Here is a 17,534-nt window from a genome sequence, read left to right as displayed (position 1 = left end):
CCCTTCCCCACTCACAGTTTGGCATCAGAGTTTGCCAGCCCTGAACACTGCTGCAATTTACTGCTGAGTCATCACATCACATCACTGTCACAGAACATCATCATCACTGCTCTTACAGGAATATTGCAACAGCAACCTTTTGGTATGAGACAGGAGAGAGGATTCCAAGACATAGGCAGTGGAAGAGCAGAGCATAGTAGGTTCTTTCAGAAAAAGCTATCTTCTTCAAAGGACGTTCCCTGGGTTTTGTGATCACTGGTTTGGAAACAGCAGAATTAGCATTCCCCATGCTTTCATCTCTGCTCACATGCTATACTTCCAGAGCGCCCAAAGGATCAATGTTCGAAGGCAATGGGAACTAGAAGAGACTTCCGTTGTTTATCATGGTGTTGCTGAAGTCTTCTGGGGTTGACAGATGCCACTGCAGAAGGTTAATAAGATGAAAAAAGCTCTTCCAGCTGGACCGTAAGAGGGATTATGTCTGAGCAGCAGATAAACAGATTATTCCAGAAACAGACACTGCTTTTTTTTAAAACTTCGTCACTCTTGTCTTACCACTCCAGTCCCCCAGGCTAGAAGTGTGTGTGTTGAAGGGGCTTGCCCGGCTCTTGCATTCTGGCACCTGTTGCACTCTGCCTAGTTGCAATTCAATGCAGTCCAAGGCTGGGGACACCTGAAAAATAATAAGACAAAAGACGTTTGGGGATTTCAGTTCGTTAAGAAAACAGAATTCTTCTACTTGACTGAAATATTCTTATTTCCTTCATGATTGGTCTTGAAAACTGTGAATGATCAATAGACAGCATGCATTTGAAAACTGGATTAATATTTTTGATCATTTGCCTTGCTCTCCAAGTTCAGGGAAGCAGAGGTAAGTTCATGTATTAAAGGTTTAGATTAATTTTACATTGCATATGTTGAGAAACAAAATAATTTCAAGATCAGGAGTTTCATATTACAGAATTTTGTGTTTGGAGTGTGGTGTTTTGACAATTCAACTAGAGACAGTACAGTTACTGACACACTGTTATAAAGCTGAAAAAGGAAATGTTGGCCTTAATTCTCATTTATGTTTCCTAGGCTTTACAATCTCAGTAAGAGATGCCATCTAGATTCATTTTAGCTGAATATGTTCTGTTATGACAAAATATAATTTCAAAAACAACTATAATGAAGATGAAAAACAGTTGAAAGAACATCTAAGTGCTGACATTGTAAAAGATGGTCTTTCATCCCAGAAATAAAGAGAAAATAGCAAAGTCTATCTTTGCATTGACTAGCCACTGTCAGAAAAAAAACTTCAAAAACTTTTAGATAGACAAATTCTGGAGGAATGCACCATGCTGACAAATATGCAAAAACCAGCAATACTAGTAAGGATTACTGTAATAATAATTGTAAAATGATTTGCAAGAAAACAAATACAGATAAATCCTCTGTACTTAATTCAATAGCTAACGATGACTCATTTCAAAAATATTAAAAAGTTCACAGCAATTTTAAAGTTTCTTCAACAACAAAAAAGAAAAGATGGTGATGTGATTTTTCCTGATTAGTTCTATATTCAGTACATTTAGAGCTTTGGTGAATATGTTTAATTTTGGAGGAGGTTCCTTAATAACATTTACATCTATGCTTTGATATTTACATAATCGAATTGAAAGCCAACATAACAACTGCTTTATGTGCCCCCAAGTCAATGATTTCTATTTTTATGTCAATCTCAGGCCTGTTAATTAAATGCAAAGAATGTAAAATGATAAAAGAGAAGTATCCTCAATGTTCTCTAAATATTTGTTAAAGAGACAGTGTGAAATATAATCTGCTGTCAATACTATTTGGAAAGTTTTATTTACACTTTTTGTCTTGCTTTTCTTTGCACAGATTTTCTGTAAGAAATACAGTGTAACACAGTTCTTATATGTCACTTAAATGATGTAAATCTTCTCCAGTGGACAATTAAAGTACTGAAAAAAATCCCTGGAGAAATGTACTGTATAAGTTAACCCTAGATTCATATTGTGCTGCTCTTTGATTTTACTTTTTAATGCCAGGTAAATAGTGTCATTTAATCATTAATGATACTTTAGAAATGTGGCCAAAAATGAGAGAATGAGTGGTATTTCATGTCTGACAAGAAGAAAACTTCTATAAAAATGCACTGGGTTTGCATTTAAGTTGCATATTCTATGATGGAAAGAGATAGAATGAATTCCAGACAATTCATGCATGCTTGATGGCATCATTGTAGTCCATATTTATAATTATGAACTGAGAAAGTAATATTGTTAAAAGTGGGATCATATAGTTTCACCCCATTGTAAAACACCAGCCAAATGCTGGGAGGCTATCTTGACAGAGAGGAATACAAAATTGTGTATCACCTCCCTAAGAGATGCAGTAGAAGACTTGATACATAAAATGTTCATCAACACTCAGGAAACCATGACCGGTCATAAACTTTACTTAACATCTTGCTTATGTAGCAATGTTCAAATTTTCTCATTTTTGATGGCTTTCACGTGAATAATTAGAAAAATTCCTCCCCTTTATAAAGTATATATAGTATGCATAAATGTATAATAATTCCTTTTTATTAACATGTAGTCATGCTATGTATAATATTTTTTTAACTATGTTATTTCAAATATATGCACACAGACCTCAAAAAACTTAATGGTTGTAGTAAGAAACTTCTTTTTCAGAGCAGAGATGCTTCCAGAACTGTTATTTTATGACTTAGCATTAGGGTCTTATACTTAGAGAAAGTGTTTTTCAAAAGTACACAGGCTCTCCCAGTAGTCTGAACACTTCTATGAATCACTCAGTAGTGAACCTAACACAGATGTTTTGAAGCTTTTTTTGAGTCTGTTCAAGTTTGCAGGATATGTAAACTGTGACAGGCTAGGAAATAAGAGACTACGATATAAAATATCCCCATCTTAAATGAAAAAATCATACAGACAATTTCTAAATATTTATAGAGTTAATCAGTTGATATCTTTTCCTCATTTAAAAAACAAAACAAACAAACAAAAAACAAACAAAACTATCTTAAATTCAAATTCTGCATTTACTCACACTTATATTTCATAAAAAGTGGGTTAACTTTTTAAAAGTGAGGCTTGCTTAGTAATGTCTTTTGGTTCTTCCTACCCATCCCTATTTAAGGACTAAAAGAGTGCTTCTTCCAGACATTGGAGGCTGTCCAGGAGCACCTCCAGTTCCACAGTAAACAAACAGGAAACTGTAGGAAGCAAGATAAACACTTTAGAGATACAGCATTCAACTTTGGCCATAATTTTCCCACTGTCCTGACACAAACTGTCTCTAGCAATGGGAAGGGAAAGTGAGGGGAATGAAATCTTTGTGACAGCACAAAATCTATGCACAAAATCTGAATAGTAAACCAATGAACACCCAGACTAAATACCAAAATCCAGAGAAGCTTTGAACACTCAAAACTATGCCTTGAGGCTGGATCCATCTTGGCATTTGATACTGAGAATGTAAGGGAGCTAGAGTGCGTTCAAGGCTGTTTTGTGTTACTTTTTTATTCAGCAAGCAAATATTCGCTATTTACTCAGCCATTCCTTAGGACACAAAGGCTTTGTGTTCTCTCTATGAAATCATTTTAATTCATTCTGACTGACCCCTTCCTGCTAGGCTGTTCCAATTTAGCAACAAATTTTGCAGATCTTCATTACTATAATTGCCCAATAAAAAAAAGGGTTAAGTAAATTTGTTAAGCCAAAGGAAAAGGTAATTCAAAGAACATAAAGCTTCAAAGAAAGAAAGAAAAAGACATCTGCCTTTTGCCCTAATATTATCTTCTACCTTCATCCATAAAATAAGAATTATCAAGTTAAAGTTAGGTTTCTTGGTTGTGCTTATAAACAAATGAAAAGTAAACCTTTTTTTTCTCCCCTTCCCAAGCAAACATAGCACTGCATTTTATATGGGTTTTAACGTACTAATTTTCTGGCTAAAAGCCAAACTTGAATACGAATACTAGAACATTGTCACTGAATCTTAAAGATTAATTCCAGAAATAGTCACACCTGTGACACAAGGATCAGTGAACTATATGTGAATGAACAGCTAGGTATGTGGGATTTTTTTCTCTGAAAACACCTGTGGACAAGATCACTATTAATAGGATTTCTCCTTTTACAGGACATTAATTTACAGGCTGTAATGAAATAACCCGAAGTCTTAACCTCCTAGAAATCCAGATCATTTATCCTATTCTTTATTTCTCAGCTAACTGTGGAGTCCCTATGGCCTCAGCAGTGCACAAAGTGACATGGCCAACACCCATCAGAAGTAGTCAAACAGTGTCTTCTTTCCAGAGGAAGACAGTTCTTCTTTACAGAAGGAAAACTGTGTATGCATATGCATTCTACTACATGCATTTCAATGTTTTAAAATATTTTATATATGTTTTCCCCCTGCTTTTTTACCTCTGTCCAACCTAGTTCCCTTGGGATTAAAATTAGTTTTCTGCTCATTTTCTATCACACAATTATTCTATTTTTATCAGGAATTAGGTGCACTATCCTGCACGTTCCATGCATTTTGTACTTTGTAAGCCCAGCTGTGCTTTAATTTCTTCCCCTTAGGAATGTGTGATGTTGAATAACACATGTTCTAAAAAGAAATCAATCTCTCTCTGCTTTTATATACATGTATGCTAGCATTTAGTCACTGTCAGCTGCTATTTACTGGACAGACACTTCAGAATGGTAACCTATCTGGAAAACATATGATTAACAATCATCTGGGAGTACCCTGCCACCTGCCACAGTGTAGGTGTGTTTTTATACCCTTACATAACAGCACACCTTATCACTGTATGCAAGCATACCACCAGTCTGACAGAGTAACACTATCATCCTCATTTCGCAAAAGCATGAGGACCCGAGGTATAACTCAGAAATTGAAGTCCTGACTTGTAAGAAGCATTGCAGTCATAAAGCAGGACTGCAAAGAGTTTGCTGGGCTGATTCTCAGAGCAACTGCCTAGTCATACAGACATTTGCAAATTAGTAGGACCCAGACTCATAGCTACGCTAATTGTACTTAGGCCAGCATGCTTTTCTTTTCAGTGGTGAGGTTCTACTAGCTTTTAAACTTCTACTTTGGTGCAGAGCTGAAATTATCTTCTTATTGGCCACTCTGAATCTTTCAATACCTCTCTCAGATTTTACCCAATTGTATGTTAACAATCTTAGTAAGCCAGTTACCTGAAATACTAGTTTTAGTGGCTATGTTCCAGGTATACCTTTCATACATATGAGTCAACACAGATCATAGAAATCCCAGGAGTTTCAGGTAGGAAACAGCAGCGCACTCATCTTTCATTTTGTGATTTCATGGTGACAGCACAAAACAAAGATGGTTCTAATTGAGTTCTTTTCCCTTTCCTCTTCTCCATCAAAACTAGACAAACAAGTTGCCATGCTTAGATCAAGAATTGGACTAGGTGTCCTCCAAACCAAACTTGGTCTATGCAGCTTGATACATAACTAAGTTAAATAAGGTTAAGTCCAAGTCACTCCCTGTCAAAATGAGATGGAGTCAATTAGCCAGAGACTGTAGATTGTACTGCAGGATAAGTGACCCTAAACCGTGAGGAAAATCAAACTGTTCCAAATACACAAGCTGAAGCAAAGAGATGGCGCTGGGGCTTCTGGCACCTAGAAGCATTCTCTTATGTCAGCCATCCTAATTGTCATCATATTTGAATACAGCTATCTCAATAAGCTCATTCTGCACTGTTTGCTATCTATGTCAATATTTCAATAGTTTTGATAGTGTGAGTCAAAGTATAACTTCAGCTTGAACTTACACTGTGTCACTGGCTTTCTCAGAGGATAGCTGTACGTCTCAAGAATGACTACTCAGAAAAATAATAGCAGAGGTGTTCGACTTAGTGTTTCATCACTACAGATTGGATGCATGCCTCCAAGAACTACTTAAACATTTAGAGCATTTTCTTGCATTCCTTGATGTAAACCATATGAGTTAACAGAACAGCCTTTCAGGTCAGATGCTACAAAGATGGCTAAGGAAAAACAAATAGATACACATTTCATATGTCAACATTAAAAAAGTCATTTTCAATGCTGTTTCTAGTCCAGATTCTGGACCTTAAGAAGAATGTTATAGGATTCAGAGGTTGGCAATGAATAGATGCCATAGATGGTCTTTGATATTTTCTAAGAATTCCAGTAGCAGAAGTTCACAGAGTTGATGAATAAAAATTTGTACTTTTCTGTCTGAAAGAGGATGTATAAATTTCTACCTTTAATGAGAGTTATTATGTCTAGGAAAACATGAGTTTCTCATGATATTTTTTCAGGTTGGAAGAAAATGTGTGAAAATCACATGCTGACTCATAAAGATTTCAGCATGTTCAATATTTGTGGTTGGTACAGAAAACATTTAGTGTCAATGTGGATTCATCATTAGTATAGGACAACTATATTCACAAAATCAGGAAAAGCTTATCAGTGGCATATTATGTTTTCTATTCTCATCTATAATAAGTAGATAATTCATCATAATTATTTTGCCATGAATTGTATAGTTAGCACAATTCAAAGATATTACCAAATTATCTGCTTACAGAGGGAGAAAAGACTATGTTTGCCTGCTCCAGGGTCTGTGAATAAATTTCATAAAACTGGCTTCAAATTATCTTCTTACCTTTCTTTCTGAAGTTGGTTAACAATTGCATTTCTCCACTTGGCACAGGAAACCACATGGCTTTGTGTATTTGAGAGGAGGGGAACAGCCAAGGGATTATGATATTTGCTTTAGTTTCTCTGTGTTACCAACTTGCCAAAATTAAATTCTTCACACTTATTGAAATCCAAAAGCACATTGGCTGATGACAGTAGTGACCTTTGGTACCGAAACGTAAATCTAGGTTAATTTAAAGGGTTCTGAAAAAGAACAATTACCTAATGCCATCTCCTAGCTTTGAATATAAAACCATTAAAACAAAAATGTTTCAAGTTTTTAATAAAATTTACCCGTTTACTAATATCATAGATTTCAAAATAACTTATTCTTCTTCAGATTTGTTTCCATACATGTTCTGTAACGTAGATTGTTTCATTATAACCAAACATTTAGTATTTTTAACGTAAGAATAACAACAGGAATATATCACGTAAGGATTTGTGGGAGCCTTACCTTATTTGAGCACTGTTAACAGTAACTCCGTTCCTCATCTTCCATAAACATTTAAAGAAACATCCTCATGCATTTCTGCCAAGAAACAGATTTATGAAAACCCACCATTTTCCTGGATTCTCAAGAAAGAAAATCCCTTGGTACAGATCTATTTTTAAAAATTAACCTAGTCTTTAAAAGGTTGAAAATTATAGAACTTACCTTTTAAGCAGAACCCAGGAATTCTTCTCCTGTGTCATAGAGAGCTTGAATGCAGCTTGGGAATATGTGTAAGGTGATGTTTTGTCATGGTGAATCCAAGCAAGAGATACAGGGTTCAGACCAGTATTGTCTCCACTGCACAAGCAGGGTCTAGCACTTCCCTGATGTGTAAGGTGATGCTGAGTCTTATGTCACAAGATATTAGAGGTACATGAAGGGTTCTGTATTGCTGGGTGTATAACAACCAGCTTGGTGGCACTTGTACGGGAAGTTTGCTAGGAGATGTTGGCCAGCTTACCACAGCTTAACCTTACACTGGAGGCCTGGACCTGGCCCCCAGAGCACTTTGCCACAATGAGATACCCAGGCCTCACTCCACAGGCAATGTTAGTATTTAGTCACATTTAAGAATGGAATTGACAAACTCAACATACCAAACAGGAATTACCAAACTCATCTTTGTCAATATTTTTTCTGAGAAATTAGAATTATTCACTTTTAATATAAATGCCATAGCCCTCTTTCCCTCTTTTAGAAACAGAGGCATTCTCTTCTGACCACAATTCCTCTTCTTCTGAAGCTAAGCATCAAAGTCAGCTGCTTATCTTTCAGCAAAACTTCCCCACAGTAATGGATACTGCCCTCTTACCCAGCAGTTCACTGGCTAAGTGCACTAAACCTGGAGAACTGAGATCCAAAGTGAGTTCCCTCCTGTGCCTCAGCTACCCCCGTTAGGGACCAGATGAGACCCACCAGGACACAACAATCATTTTGGCTGAGTCCCCTTAGTAATTCCTTTCAATGTTCTTTCACTGTGTGCATTAAAAACAGTTAAATAATATATTGGACTCAAAGATAACTACAAGCAAGCCATATAATCTTGTGTTTAAGGGCACTGAGCTCTCAGAGACAAGACCTGAGCAGATTAAATATTAGCATTAATTTTTCTAACATGGAATTCCATACTCTGAAGTTTTTAAAACTGTGAGCCTTTATGGTTGTAAAAACAAGCTTGGACATGCAACACGAACACAGAGTTACAGTGTCTGAAAAAGCCCTGGCAAAGCAGGCCCGAACACCAAGAGTACAAGAAAAGGGCCTCCACTTTCGCATCTGTATAGGAAGATAGACATTGTTGCATGCTTCTCTGAGAGAAGATAGGTGCTGCTTCTAGTACTCACACGCAGGATCTAGGTTGCATTTGATGATAAGGCCATGCCATATTTTAATCTGTTCCTGCTCATCTAAGCCCCTTTGGCCCAGTTAGACTCTTCACATGCAAATGACCTGAGGAAATGTGGCGTGACAAAAAATAAAAATTGAAAAGGAATATAAGGAGAGAACATGTCACTGGCAAGTGCCACTAGAACATGGGATCTTCACTATTGCCATGACAGGAGGAGACTAGTTGTAGGTAAGAGTCTAGGATATTACCTCTCTTTGTACTTTCTATGCTTCATCTGGTGTTTACACTGATCAGCCCTTTAAGAAATCTCAAGATCAACTTACTGTAACCAGTCAGCCACGCTTTGGTTACTGGCTCAGTTATCAACATAGGACTGTTGGCCCCACTATATATTTAGCAGCAACACATTTACAGGATCTTTGCTGAATTAAACTTGATTAGCTTTCCTCATCATATTTCACCAGTTCCCTTAAATAAGCCTTAACTTTTAATTAACAATTATTTTATTTTGTGGGCAATACATCTCATTTATCAATCAAGCATCCCTCTCTATCCTAAGCACATCCACTTATTTTTCAGACTCATCTGCTTTTTCATACATTTCAAACCTTGTGATGATTTAAGGATGGATTACTCAGACTTTTGTCACCTTGAATTTTGCTGCCAAATCTTTAGTTACCGTTTTTATACGATAACATCTAAATTTTCTCTGGGCAAACTAAAAGTCTACTGCCAAAATAATACTGTCGGTAAACGTTCCTACACAGAAATTGTCTACATTGCTGAAAAAAACCCAAACTACCAACACCAAAATTGGATGCCTCCCAAAACTGATACTATTAAGAAAGAGAAATTAATAAAGCTGTATAGAGAAGCATCCACTATAGTTATACAAAAAGGTATGAATATGAGCTTCTTGCTCCTGTGTTTATAAAAGCAAATTTAAAAAAACAACCAAACAAACAACAACCCCCCCCATGCTGACCAGTTATCCAAATGGCTTTAAACTCTTTCTGTAGAATCCAGTTCAATAATGATGTGCTTTTCCTTTTTCATTATGCAGATTATTAAAAACACATAAGAATTCTCACCTTTGAAAAATATTCCTCCTGCCTTGTTATTTTAGTTACGGTATAAATTTGATAACACAGGTCTCAAGAGACACAGAGGAGAGGCCTGACCTAATTCCACAGATTTCAGATTTTTATTTTGTGAGATGAATACTATTTATCTGCCTGAAAACAAAACCTGAAGAACAGAACTATGCACCTGAGAGATCAGTATGGATATCAAAGCAATTTGATTAGATCCCATATGAATTAGATTGCTGGATCATATTTTGGAAATTGCTTTATGGTATTTTGGAAAAATTTTGTTATATTTGTTTGAGTTCAGGACTAGAGGTCAGGAACTCCAGATTTTAATAAAAGCTGACAGAGACTATGCAGACAAAACTGCCTCAATATTTTTCCTCAAGTATGTCACCTGGAAAATGAGGACAATGGTGTAGATTCTTTCACGTGAGAATAAAGGAGGAGAATTACAGCTTTGGTTAAGATATCTTGGAGAATAAGCTGAAGTACACTAAACTGTTAGCAGACTTATATAGTTGTTCACCCTTCTGGCCTAAAACTATCAAAGAAAACTCAAAATCTTAAATATAACTCTTAAAGGTAAAACCGAGTTAAACAACAGAGTTAAATAAGAAAAAGTCAAATTGGACAGTGTTTATTTAGGGTAAACTTTGAATATTTTAATTACATATGTTTATTTCAGAAAAAAGATTGAGGACAAAAAAATTTAGAAAGATTACTTATTTTAAGAAAAGCATACCAGCATAGTATCATTGGGATTTTTTACATGATCAAATGATGTACCCTGTAAAATTGCACCTCTTCAGTTTACTCTATTACCATATTGTATAGCAATATTGGGCAATCATATGGAGAGAAGGGCTGATGCTTTTCCAATTCAAATTTTGCTTAAGTTTAGTTAAAAAGTGATTTCAAGGAATTATGATAATAAGAGTTATTCTAGTAATGGAAATTTACTAACCAGAAGGTATAAATTAAATTACACCTATTACAATAGAGATACTTTAGAAACAGACCCTCAAAAAAAAAAAAAAGAAAAAAAGAAAAAAAGTGAACATTGAAGGGAAAGAATGAAAAGAGAAAGAATTTAAATCCATCCAAAATTGGCTGGCAGAACAACTCTAACTGAAGCAGAAAAAGTATGGTCATTTTCTCAGCCTGAAAAGCCCCAAAAGGGACTCTAACCTAGACAGTTTGAAATCATTACAACAATCATTTGAAAAGAATCTCCTTTGTCAGTCTTATGAACAGTATAGTTCTTAATTCAAGTTAATGACTTAGGGATAAATCCTGGAGAAGAAGTAAATCCTTCAAGAAAGGCCTCTGGTTCATTCAAAAGCTATCGAAGAGCTTAGTGACAAAATCCTCTGCCCCAGTTGGTCAGGCTGCCTGGGCAGCTGGTCTATTGCAGTTAATATACATTGCAAAAGGTACACCTTGTAAAAGGACTTACAACTGGCTACCTTCCATGTGGATATTTGGTCTTTTCTTCTAGGGTATTTCAGGGGTCTTCTTTGAGGTTTCAATGGCATTGGATTTGTTCTCTCATCCCATGTATCATTCAAATAACTCAGTGTCTCAGCTGATGCAGTGTTTGGCTACTTGTGGTTTCTGATTAACTTAGCGATGCGTTTTCACAGTTTTTATGCAGTTTCTGGTTCATGATCAGACATTAATGTGGAAAAATTACTTCCATTTCATTTAACGTCAAACATTATATGACTGCATCATCATTTTAAATTACCTTGAAAAAATTGGACAGTTACAGGTCTACAGATTGCTGCCTCTGGCATGCATTACAAAACATTATGATAAACATTTGCCCTTATTTTATAACTTCCTTTCTTTCAGACAACATTCATCGTAATCAATCAGTAGACTTTTTGCTCTGTCAGAGTAGCACCTATATCAAAATATAGATGTCACTACTATGATTTCTACACTGTAAACATTGGATGTTCATTTTGAAGTTAAATAAGAACTGAGACAAATAGATGCACTTACATATTTATACTGACATACATGGTGGAACTTTCTCCAATCTTTTTTTCAAGTACTATTCTTTCTGTAACAGTACGCTTTTCAAATATTTTTCTTTATCATTTATCTGCCTACTTTTAACATTTAATTAACACAATTCCAAATTGTCAAGATAATGTGGTTTTAACCTTCCTTATTTTCTCTTGATTTGCCTAAGAACATGATAATTAGTGTTTGTTATATGCAGCATGACATTTCTTCTTTCTCCAGCAAACTGCTAATCTTTTACTTTTTTTGATAGTGCTGCTCTTACTGAATTTATTCCTTTTTAACATGATTATTTCCTTTTATTCTTCTGTTACAAGGTTTTAAACCATTTTTCAAAGTATTTTTTTCATTTGGTTCATCAGGATTCAGGAACACATATACCTTGTTTAAAGTTTTGCAGTTCTTTGAAAATGTCCTTTACTCTGTTTACATTTCTCTTTAATTTTTATGTGTAATTACTGTATCAAATGTATTAAAAGGCAACTAAAAAGGTATTTCCAAATTAATTGTAACATCTTAATTAATATCTATACAAAAATTTGGAAGACAGTCTAAAAGATACTTACTGCTCTTGTCACATGATCCTGCAAAATGCTATATTTCAGCTCATTTAAATGTGTACTTTATATGCTATTTTTTATCATCAACATTTTACATTAACTTTAGCTGCTGTGTCATGTAATACTGAATCACAAATACTTAGGAAGTGGAACTAAATTAGTCATGACTTTTTGCATGCCTTTTGTGATGGGAGTTCTTGTGCTTGAGCCTATTTGGACACTCTAGAAGCATTTCCATTTTTCACAGCTGAATAGCTCCATAAGTAAATTCTAGATCTTCAATTCCCACTCAGTGGTTTCACTTTTTTCAACTGTAGTTGTTCCACTTTGCCAGGAATTGTTGAAGATCTATTGAAATACAATGCCAGAGCTTCCACAGCACCTATCAACCAGTTGTAAAAAAACAATTGTAGTCTGTTCTAGCTAATACTTCAGTTTATGTGAGGGAAGGATAGAGGAGTGCAATGTGGAGTAAAAGAGAAAGACTGGAAACAGCTCTTTCTTTTCCCAAGGGCGATAAAACTCCTGTTCAACTTTTGAAAGCTTCAGGGTCCAGTTCTTGAGATAGGTTCAAGACTATGAACCTGATGTGAAGGGAGATGTGCCTTGAAGCCCAAAGGAACTGTAAGAATATCTTAAAGGGTGGAGATTTAAGGTACAATAATTTCTCATTTAACTTCTCTGATAGTGTAGACACCTACTTACACTGTAGACTGATACAGATATTCTTTATTTTCCCCAGGCTCCAGACCATTACTTATCACTGCACTGTAAAGTTCCCTACAGGTCAATATGCTCACAAATGAGATGTTGTAGCACAAAGTTCAAGTACTTAAGTGTCCTTTGTGGATCTAATCTAAAGTCGCTTTTGAAAACAGGATTTAGGGCTTCTGACACTTTTACCCTATGTGTCCTGGGGTCACGTGTTGACATATAAGGAAATTAATTGCCAGGTCTCTTGAGCCCCAGTTCCCCCATGTGATCACAGGATGCTTCTCCTCAGCACACTAATTTGGTCAGGGCGTTGACACCACTATAATGTAACAAAAAGGACTCTCAAGTTTATGCCCATTTTCCAGACATGAACTTGCCTTGGATACCTACTGCCTGTGCAAAGTATGTTTATGTACATGCTTATTTTTATCTTTTCCAGAAATTCCTAATAAAATAAACCATGCTGAAGCCAAACATCTTGCAGACGCCTCAGGGTCAGACAAAACTGAAAGAACAACAAAGAGGTCCAGAGTATCAACCATAAGGCGGATATTTGACATGGCAAAGCACCGAACAAAGAGGTCGTCCTTTTTCTCAACTGGTGTGAAAGTTTGCCCACAAGAATCTGTGAAGCAGATTTTAGCCAGTCACCAAGCTTACTATAGATTAAGAGGTAAAATGATTATTGTAGCATGTACTTCCTCCTGCAAAGTCTTTCTTTTAATTGAGGAAACACAGTAATTTTCCAGAATCTTGTTCTTCACCTTTAAGCAGTGTATGTGCTATTTGTTTTATGGTTTATTTTTACCATAGATAAGCATAACATAGATAAAGTTACATGTGCATCAGCAGGGTTCAAGACAGACAGTTACCAGAAGAAAATAAAAAAATGCACTCAAAGGACTAATGAATTTGGAGTAATTGCATAATGTTCTAGCATGGCTGATCGTGAAGACCAAACTGTGCTTGCATTACTGTGTAAAGATGTACCACCTTTCTCATAAGTGCAGCAGGTACCATCGTTGCAAGTCTGAATTAATCCCACCAGTTTAAGACAAACAACGAAAGTATTAATTGGTCATTGCATAAATACGTTGGTGTATCCGTAGATACAGTAAGTCTGTAGCAGTGTTAGTATACAACAAACACTCAGATAATTGTCAGCAGGTCATGAAAAGAACTTAGTCTTATTTTCAAAAGGTCTCAAATATTTCTTCTACCTTTTCTCAACTAATTCGCTCTCTCCCCAGCCCTTTTTCACTTCCCTTCCCCATAGAGAGCCTATAGAGTTACGACTCCAATTCTAGGTCCCTAGAGAGCACGGTGCAAATAGGGTCCTGGTTTTCATATTTTCTCTCTTTCTCCCTCTATCCCTTCCAGTCTTTCACTCCGTGACTGTTTCAATTTGTATTAGAAAAATGCATATTTTTGCACTGCAGCTAGACAGTCCAAAGCTAATTCTAAATCTAGTCAGCATTTCTGGAATGCAAGTATCCAAGGCAACATCTGCTCTCTAAATCTCCTCTGCTTACCTGTTTTTCCTCTATATTGGTCTCCAGCCATTCACATACACCCATGTGACTTGGCTCCTCCTTGGCTCTCTTTTAGATAACTCTGAAATGAAACCTGGATGTAGAGCTGCAAAACTTTTACTCCAGCAGCCACTTGCTACAAGCAGCATAGGAAAATTACACCAATGTCTGTAGCTATTCCTATAGATACAAAAGTATTTGGTCTCCATTGTAGCATCCTATGGGCACTAGAGAGAAATCTGAAATGTGTTAAAGAGGTTGATCCAAGAAGCATTTCTTAAATTCAAATTAATCCTGAAAGTCCCTGAAACTTACCGGTTACATCCCAAATGGGGCTGAAAACAAGCTGTCCTGAAACAGGTTGGTATCATTAGCTTGAACTCAAAGAACCGTACGTATGACCCTTTCTTTTAAAAAACTGAATATGACAATACTACCAACTTTTTGGAGAGCAGCACATCACCTGGACTCTATAAGTGTTGTAGTGCAGGCAGGTTTAAACTTACATCTCCTTTTCCTCAGCAGTGTTCTACACTCACAAAATTCTCTGAACAGGTGTCATCTAGTTCTTCAGCTGAAACCTGAGTACTTCCCCAAAAAGGAAGCAATCAAACAGATGACTGCAGCTGAATAATTTGTACACTCGTTCAGAAAAAGGTGTTTCTACTCCCTTGAATAGTTGCACATATTGCATTACAGTATCCTTCATTAAAACCTCAAAAAATTTTTCCTGCAAAGAAAGATCACAATCCTTGAATCTGTAACCACAGTACAAGCCTTCATGGAAAGGTAATCTGGTATCCATGCTGGAGCCTTACAGCCTGTGCCTATCTGTGGCACAGTCTTACCTTCATTTTGTTTCATACATATACTTTCAGGTCCGTTCTTTTCTGTGTCTAAAGTCTAGGAGATCACTTCTACCCCTCCAAGTCCCATGACACATTTAGAACTGTAATAGCACTGTGGATCATATCAGTCTTCTAGAGAATTTTTCTGCTTTCTAAGAAAAATTACACCTTTTTTTTTTTTAACACACACAAATATACTTCCAGGAATGAGCACATGACACAAAAGAGCTCAAATATAGGAGCTCAGACAGTTTCTATTGGATAACCTGAGGCTACTGTGACCCTACACCAACTCTGAAATAATACACTATAGCATAAGTCACAATGAGGACAGTCCCTCATGTGGGGCAAACTGGGTGAAAGCATGGAATCATCTACAACACCTCCTCAACTGGTCATGTGTCACGTTTATCTGGTAACTGGATTACCTATCATCAGATAGTATATCTTTATTCAGCAGTTGCCGCTCAGAGAAACAGATACCAGAGAGTTGCAAGAAAAAGAGGATAGAAAGTAGCTTTAACTGCTAGCTCATAATGAATAAATCTCCTCAAAAGACAGCCTGTTCCTTTTTAATAGTCTGAGCACATCTGCTGCACATGCAGCTGCTCTACGGGGAGGGCAGGTTGCTCCTGAGGTATTATTGAGGGGCTCTAACCCAGCTGGGTGAGTACATCCCTACAGCAAGTTTAGAGTATACCTAGAGAAATGACTGCACTAATTTCAGAGTCATCGATAATGCAGATAATGAACTCACTCTAAGTCAAAGTAGCTATCAAGTACTGAAAATAAATGACCCATCTCACAGTAATGAGCTTTGCAAAGTAAAGTGCTACAGGCAACAGCTTTTAAATTGCAAGTTTCTGTTAAAATGGTTTTTCTAATAAGTTTGAAAATTCCTCTCTCTAAAAGCATTTAATTTTAACCAACATTTCGAAGTGTGTTCCTTCATTTTGAGTGATGAATGTGTAAGCGTGCAAATACCAAATCACTTTTAAAAGGCTTTCAAGTTTACTTTTTGGTAGAAAGCATCCATCCCCAACCCCTTTCTTCTTACTCAGTCTGCCAGGAAGCTGTGTGGGAAGCCTTTCGTATTTTTCTGGATCGGATTCCTGATACTTCTGAATATCAGAACTGGGTTACTGCCTGCCAGAGGGAAACCTTTTGCATATTCGACATTGGCAAAAACTTCAGCAATTCCCAAGAGCATCTGGAAATAATCCAACGGGTAAGGATTACTGACAACGGGTAAGGATTATTGTTTATAAACTGGGAGAGACTTCCAAGTCCCTCCCTATCTGCTTATTTAAGGGCAAAGTATTGCTCAGGAGGAGGAGGGGGCATATCTTAGAAGAAAAATATACAAGGATAGTAAAAAAAAGAGCTAACAGGTTTCTGCTCTATCTGGTTGGATACACCCACTAGTAAAATGCTGTTTTTCTTAATCTTTTTGCAGCGAGTGAAACATAGAACCTTCCAGGAAAGGTAAGTAGCACAAAGTAGAACCTTGTCACTTGTTGTTACTGCCTTTTTTAAAAAAGATACGTGTAGATGTGTGTGGATGTGAACAGATATACAGAAAGCATTGTGGTGTATTTGGCGTGTGCTGTGAGAGGTGTATACTGTATGTACCATAGTACACAGCAATTGAATCACAAGTAATGGAGGTGGCCAAATGTCTGAGTTACCTGTTCACTTCAAGACACCACATAATGTTTTCTCAGACTAATGTGAGCATGAAACTCTGTCAGAGACATGGCTCTGCATTAGACCAGTGTTGATTGGGAGTATGACAAAAGTTGCTATATAGTTTCTCATATAGGAAAGTCCAAGAGCTTAACAAAGGTTTATCTGAGGGGCTTCATTAAGCAATAATATAAAAACTCTATGCCTTCACTTTAGCCTTCTCCTGTATTTTTACACATCATGACAGTGTCAACTAATGTGATACTTTCTTCTACAAACTCTTTGAAAGAAATATGCTTCTGGCAACACTCAGAAGTCTGAGAATGGCAGGATTAAAGTTACAATACTGAACTCTGTCTCTCTGCATATAAATACTGTAGTACACCCAGACAAATCATTGTCCATAACTCCTCTGAATAATGTATTATTTTTTCCTTCAAGTTTTTTTGATTTTCAGGACATTTTCAGGCAAATAATATTTT

General features: G+C 36.4%; 1 protein-coding gene across 7 annotated transcripts in view; it reads left to right on the top strand.

The window, feature by feature from the left end:
- The first annotated feature begins 660 nt into the window (after window positions 1-660).
- Window positions 661-17,534, top strand: part of IMPG1 (interphotoreceptor matrix proteoglycan 1) — a 57,565-nt gene continuing 40,691 nt past the window's right edge. For 4 of the 7 annotated variants that reach the window (XM_017823900.1, XM_017823871.1, XM_017823850.1 and 1 more), the window contains exons 1-4: window positions 661-871; window positions 13,426-13,659; window positions 16,428-16,594; window positions 16,823-16,851. In XM_017823900.1, coding sequence (XP_017679389.1) covers window positions 805-871; window positions 13,426-13,659; window positions 16,428-16,594; window positions 16,823-16,851 — 497 coding nt within the window. In that variant the 5' untranslated portion in view covers window positions 661-804. Of the gene's footprint in view, window positions 872-7,454; window positions 7,473-7,528; window positions 7,612-12,827; window positions 12,928-13,425; window positions 13,660-16,427; window positions 16,595-16,822; window positions 16,852-17,534 lie in introns of those variants that run through there. The other 3 variants (XM_017823879.1, XM_017823861.1, XM_017823890.1) reach the window with 3 other exon arrangements.

Source organism: Lepidothrix coronata, unplaced genomic scaffold (genome assembly GCF_001604755.1).
Source record: "Lepidothrix coronata isolate B3197 unplaced genomic scaffold, Lepidothrix_coronata-1.0 Scaffold4, whole genome shotgun sequence".
Lineage (NCBI taxonomy): Eukaryota > Metazoa > Chordata > Aves > Passeriformes > Pipridae > Lepidothrix > Lepidothrix coronata.
This window is presented reverse-complemented; position numbering and strand designations above follow the sequence as displayed.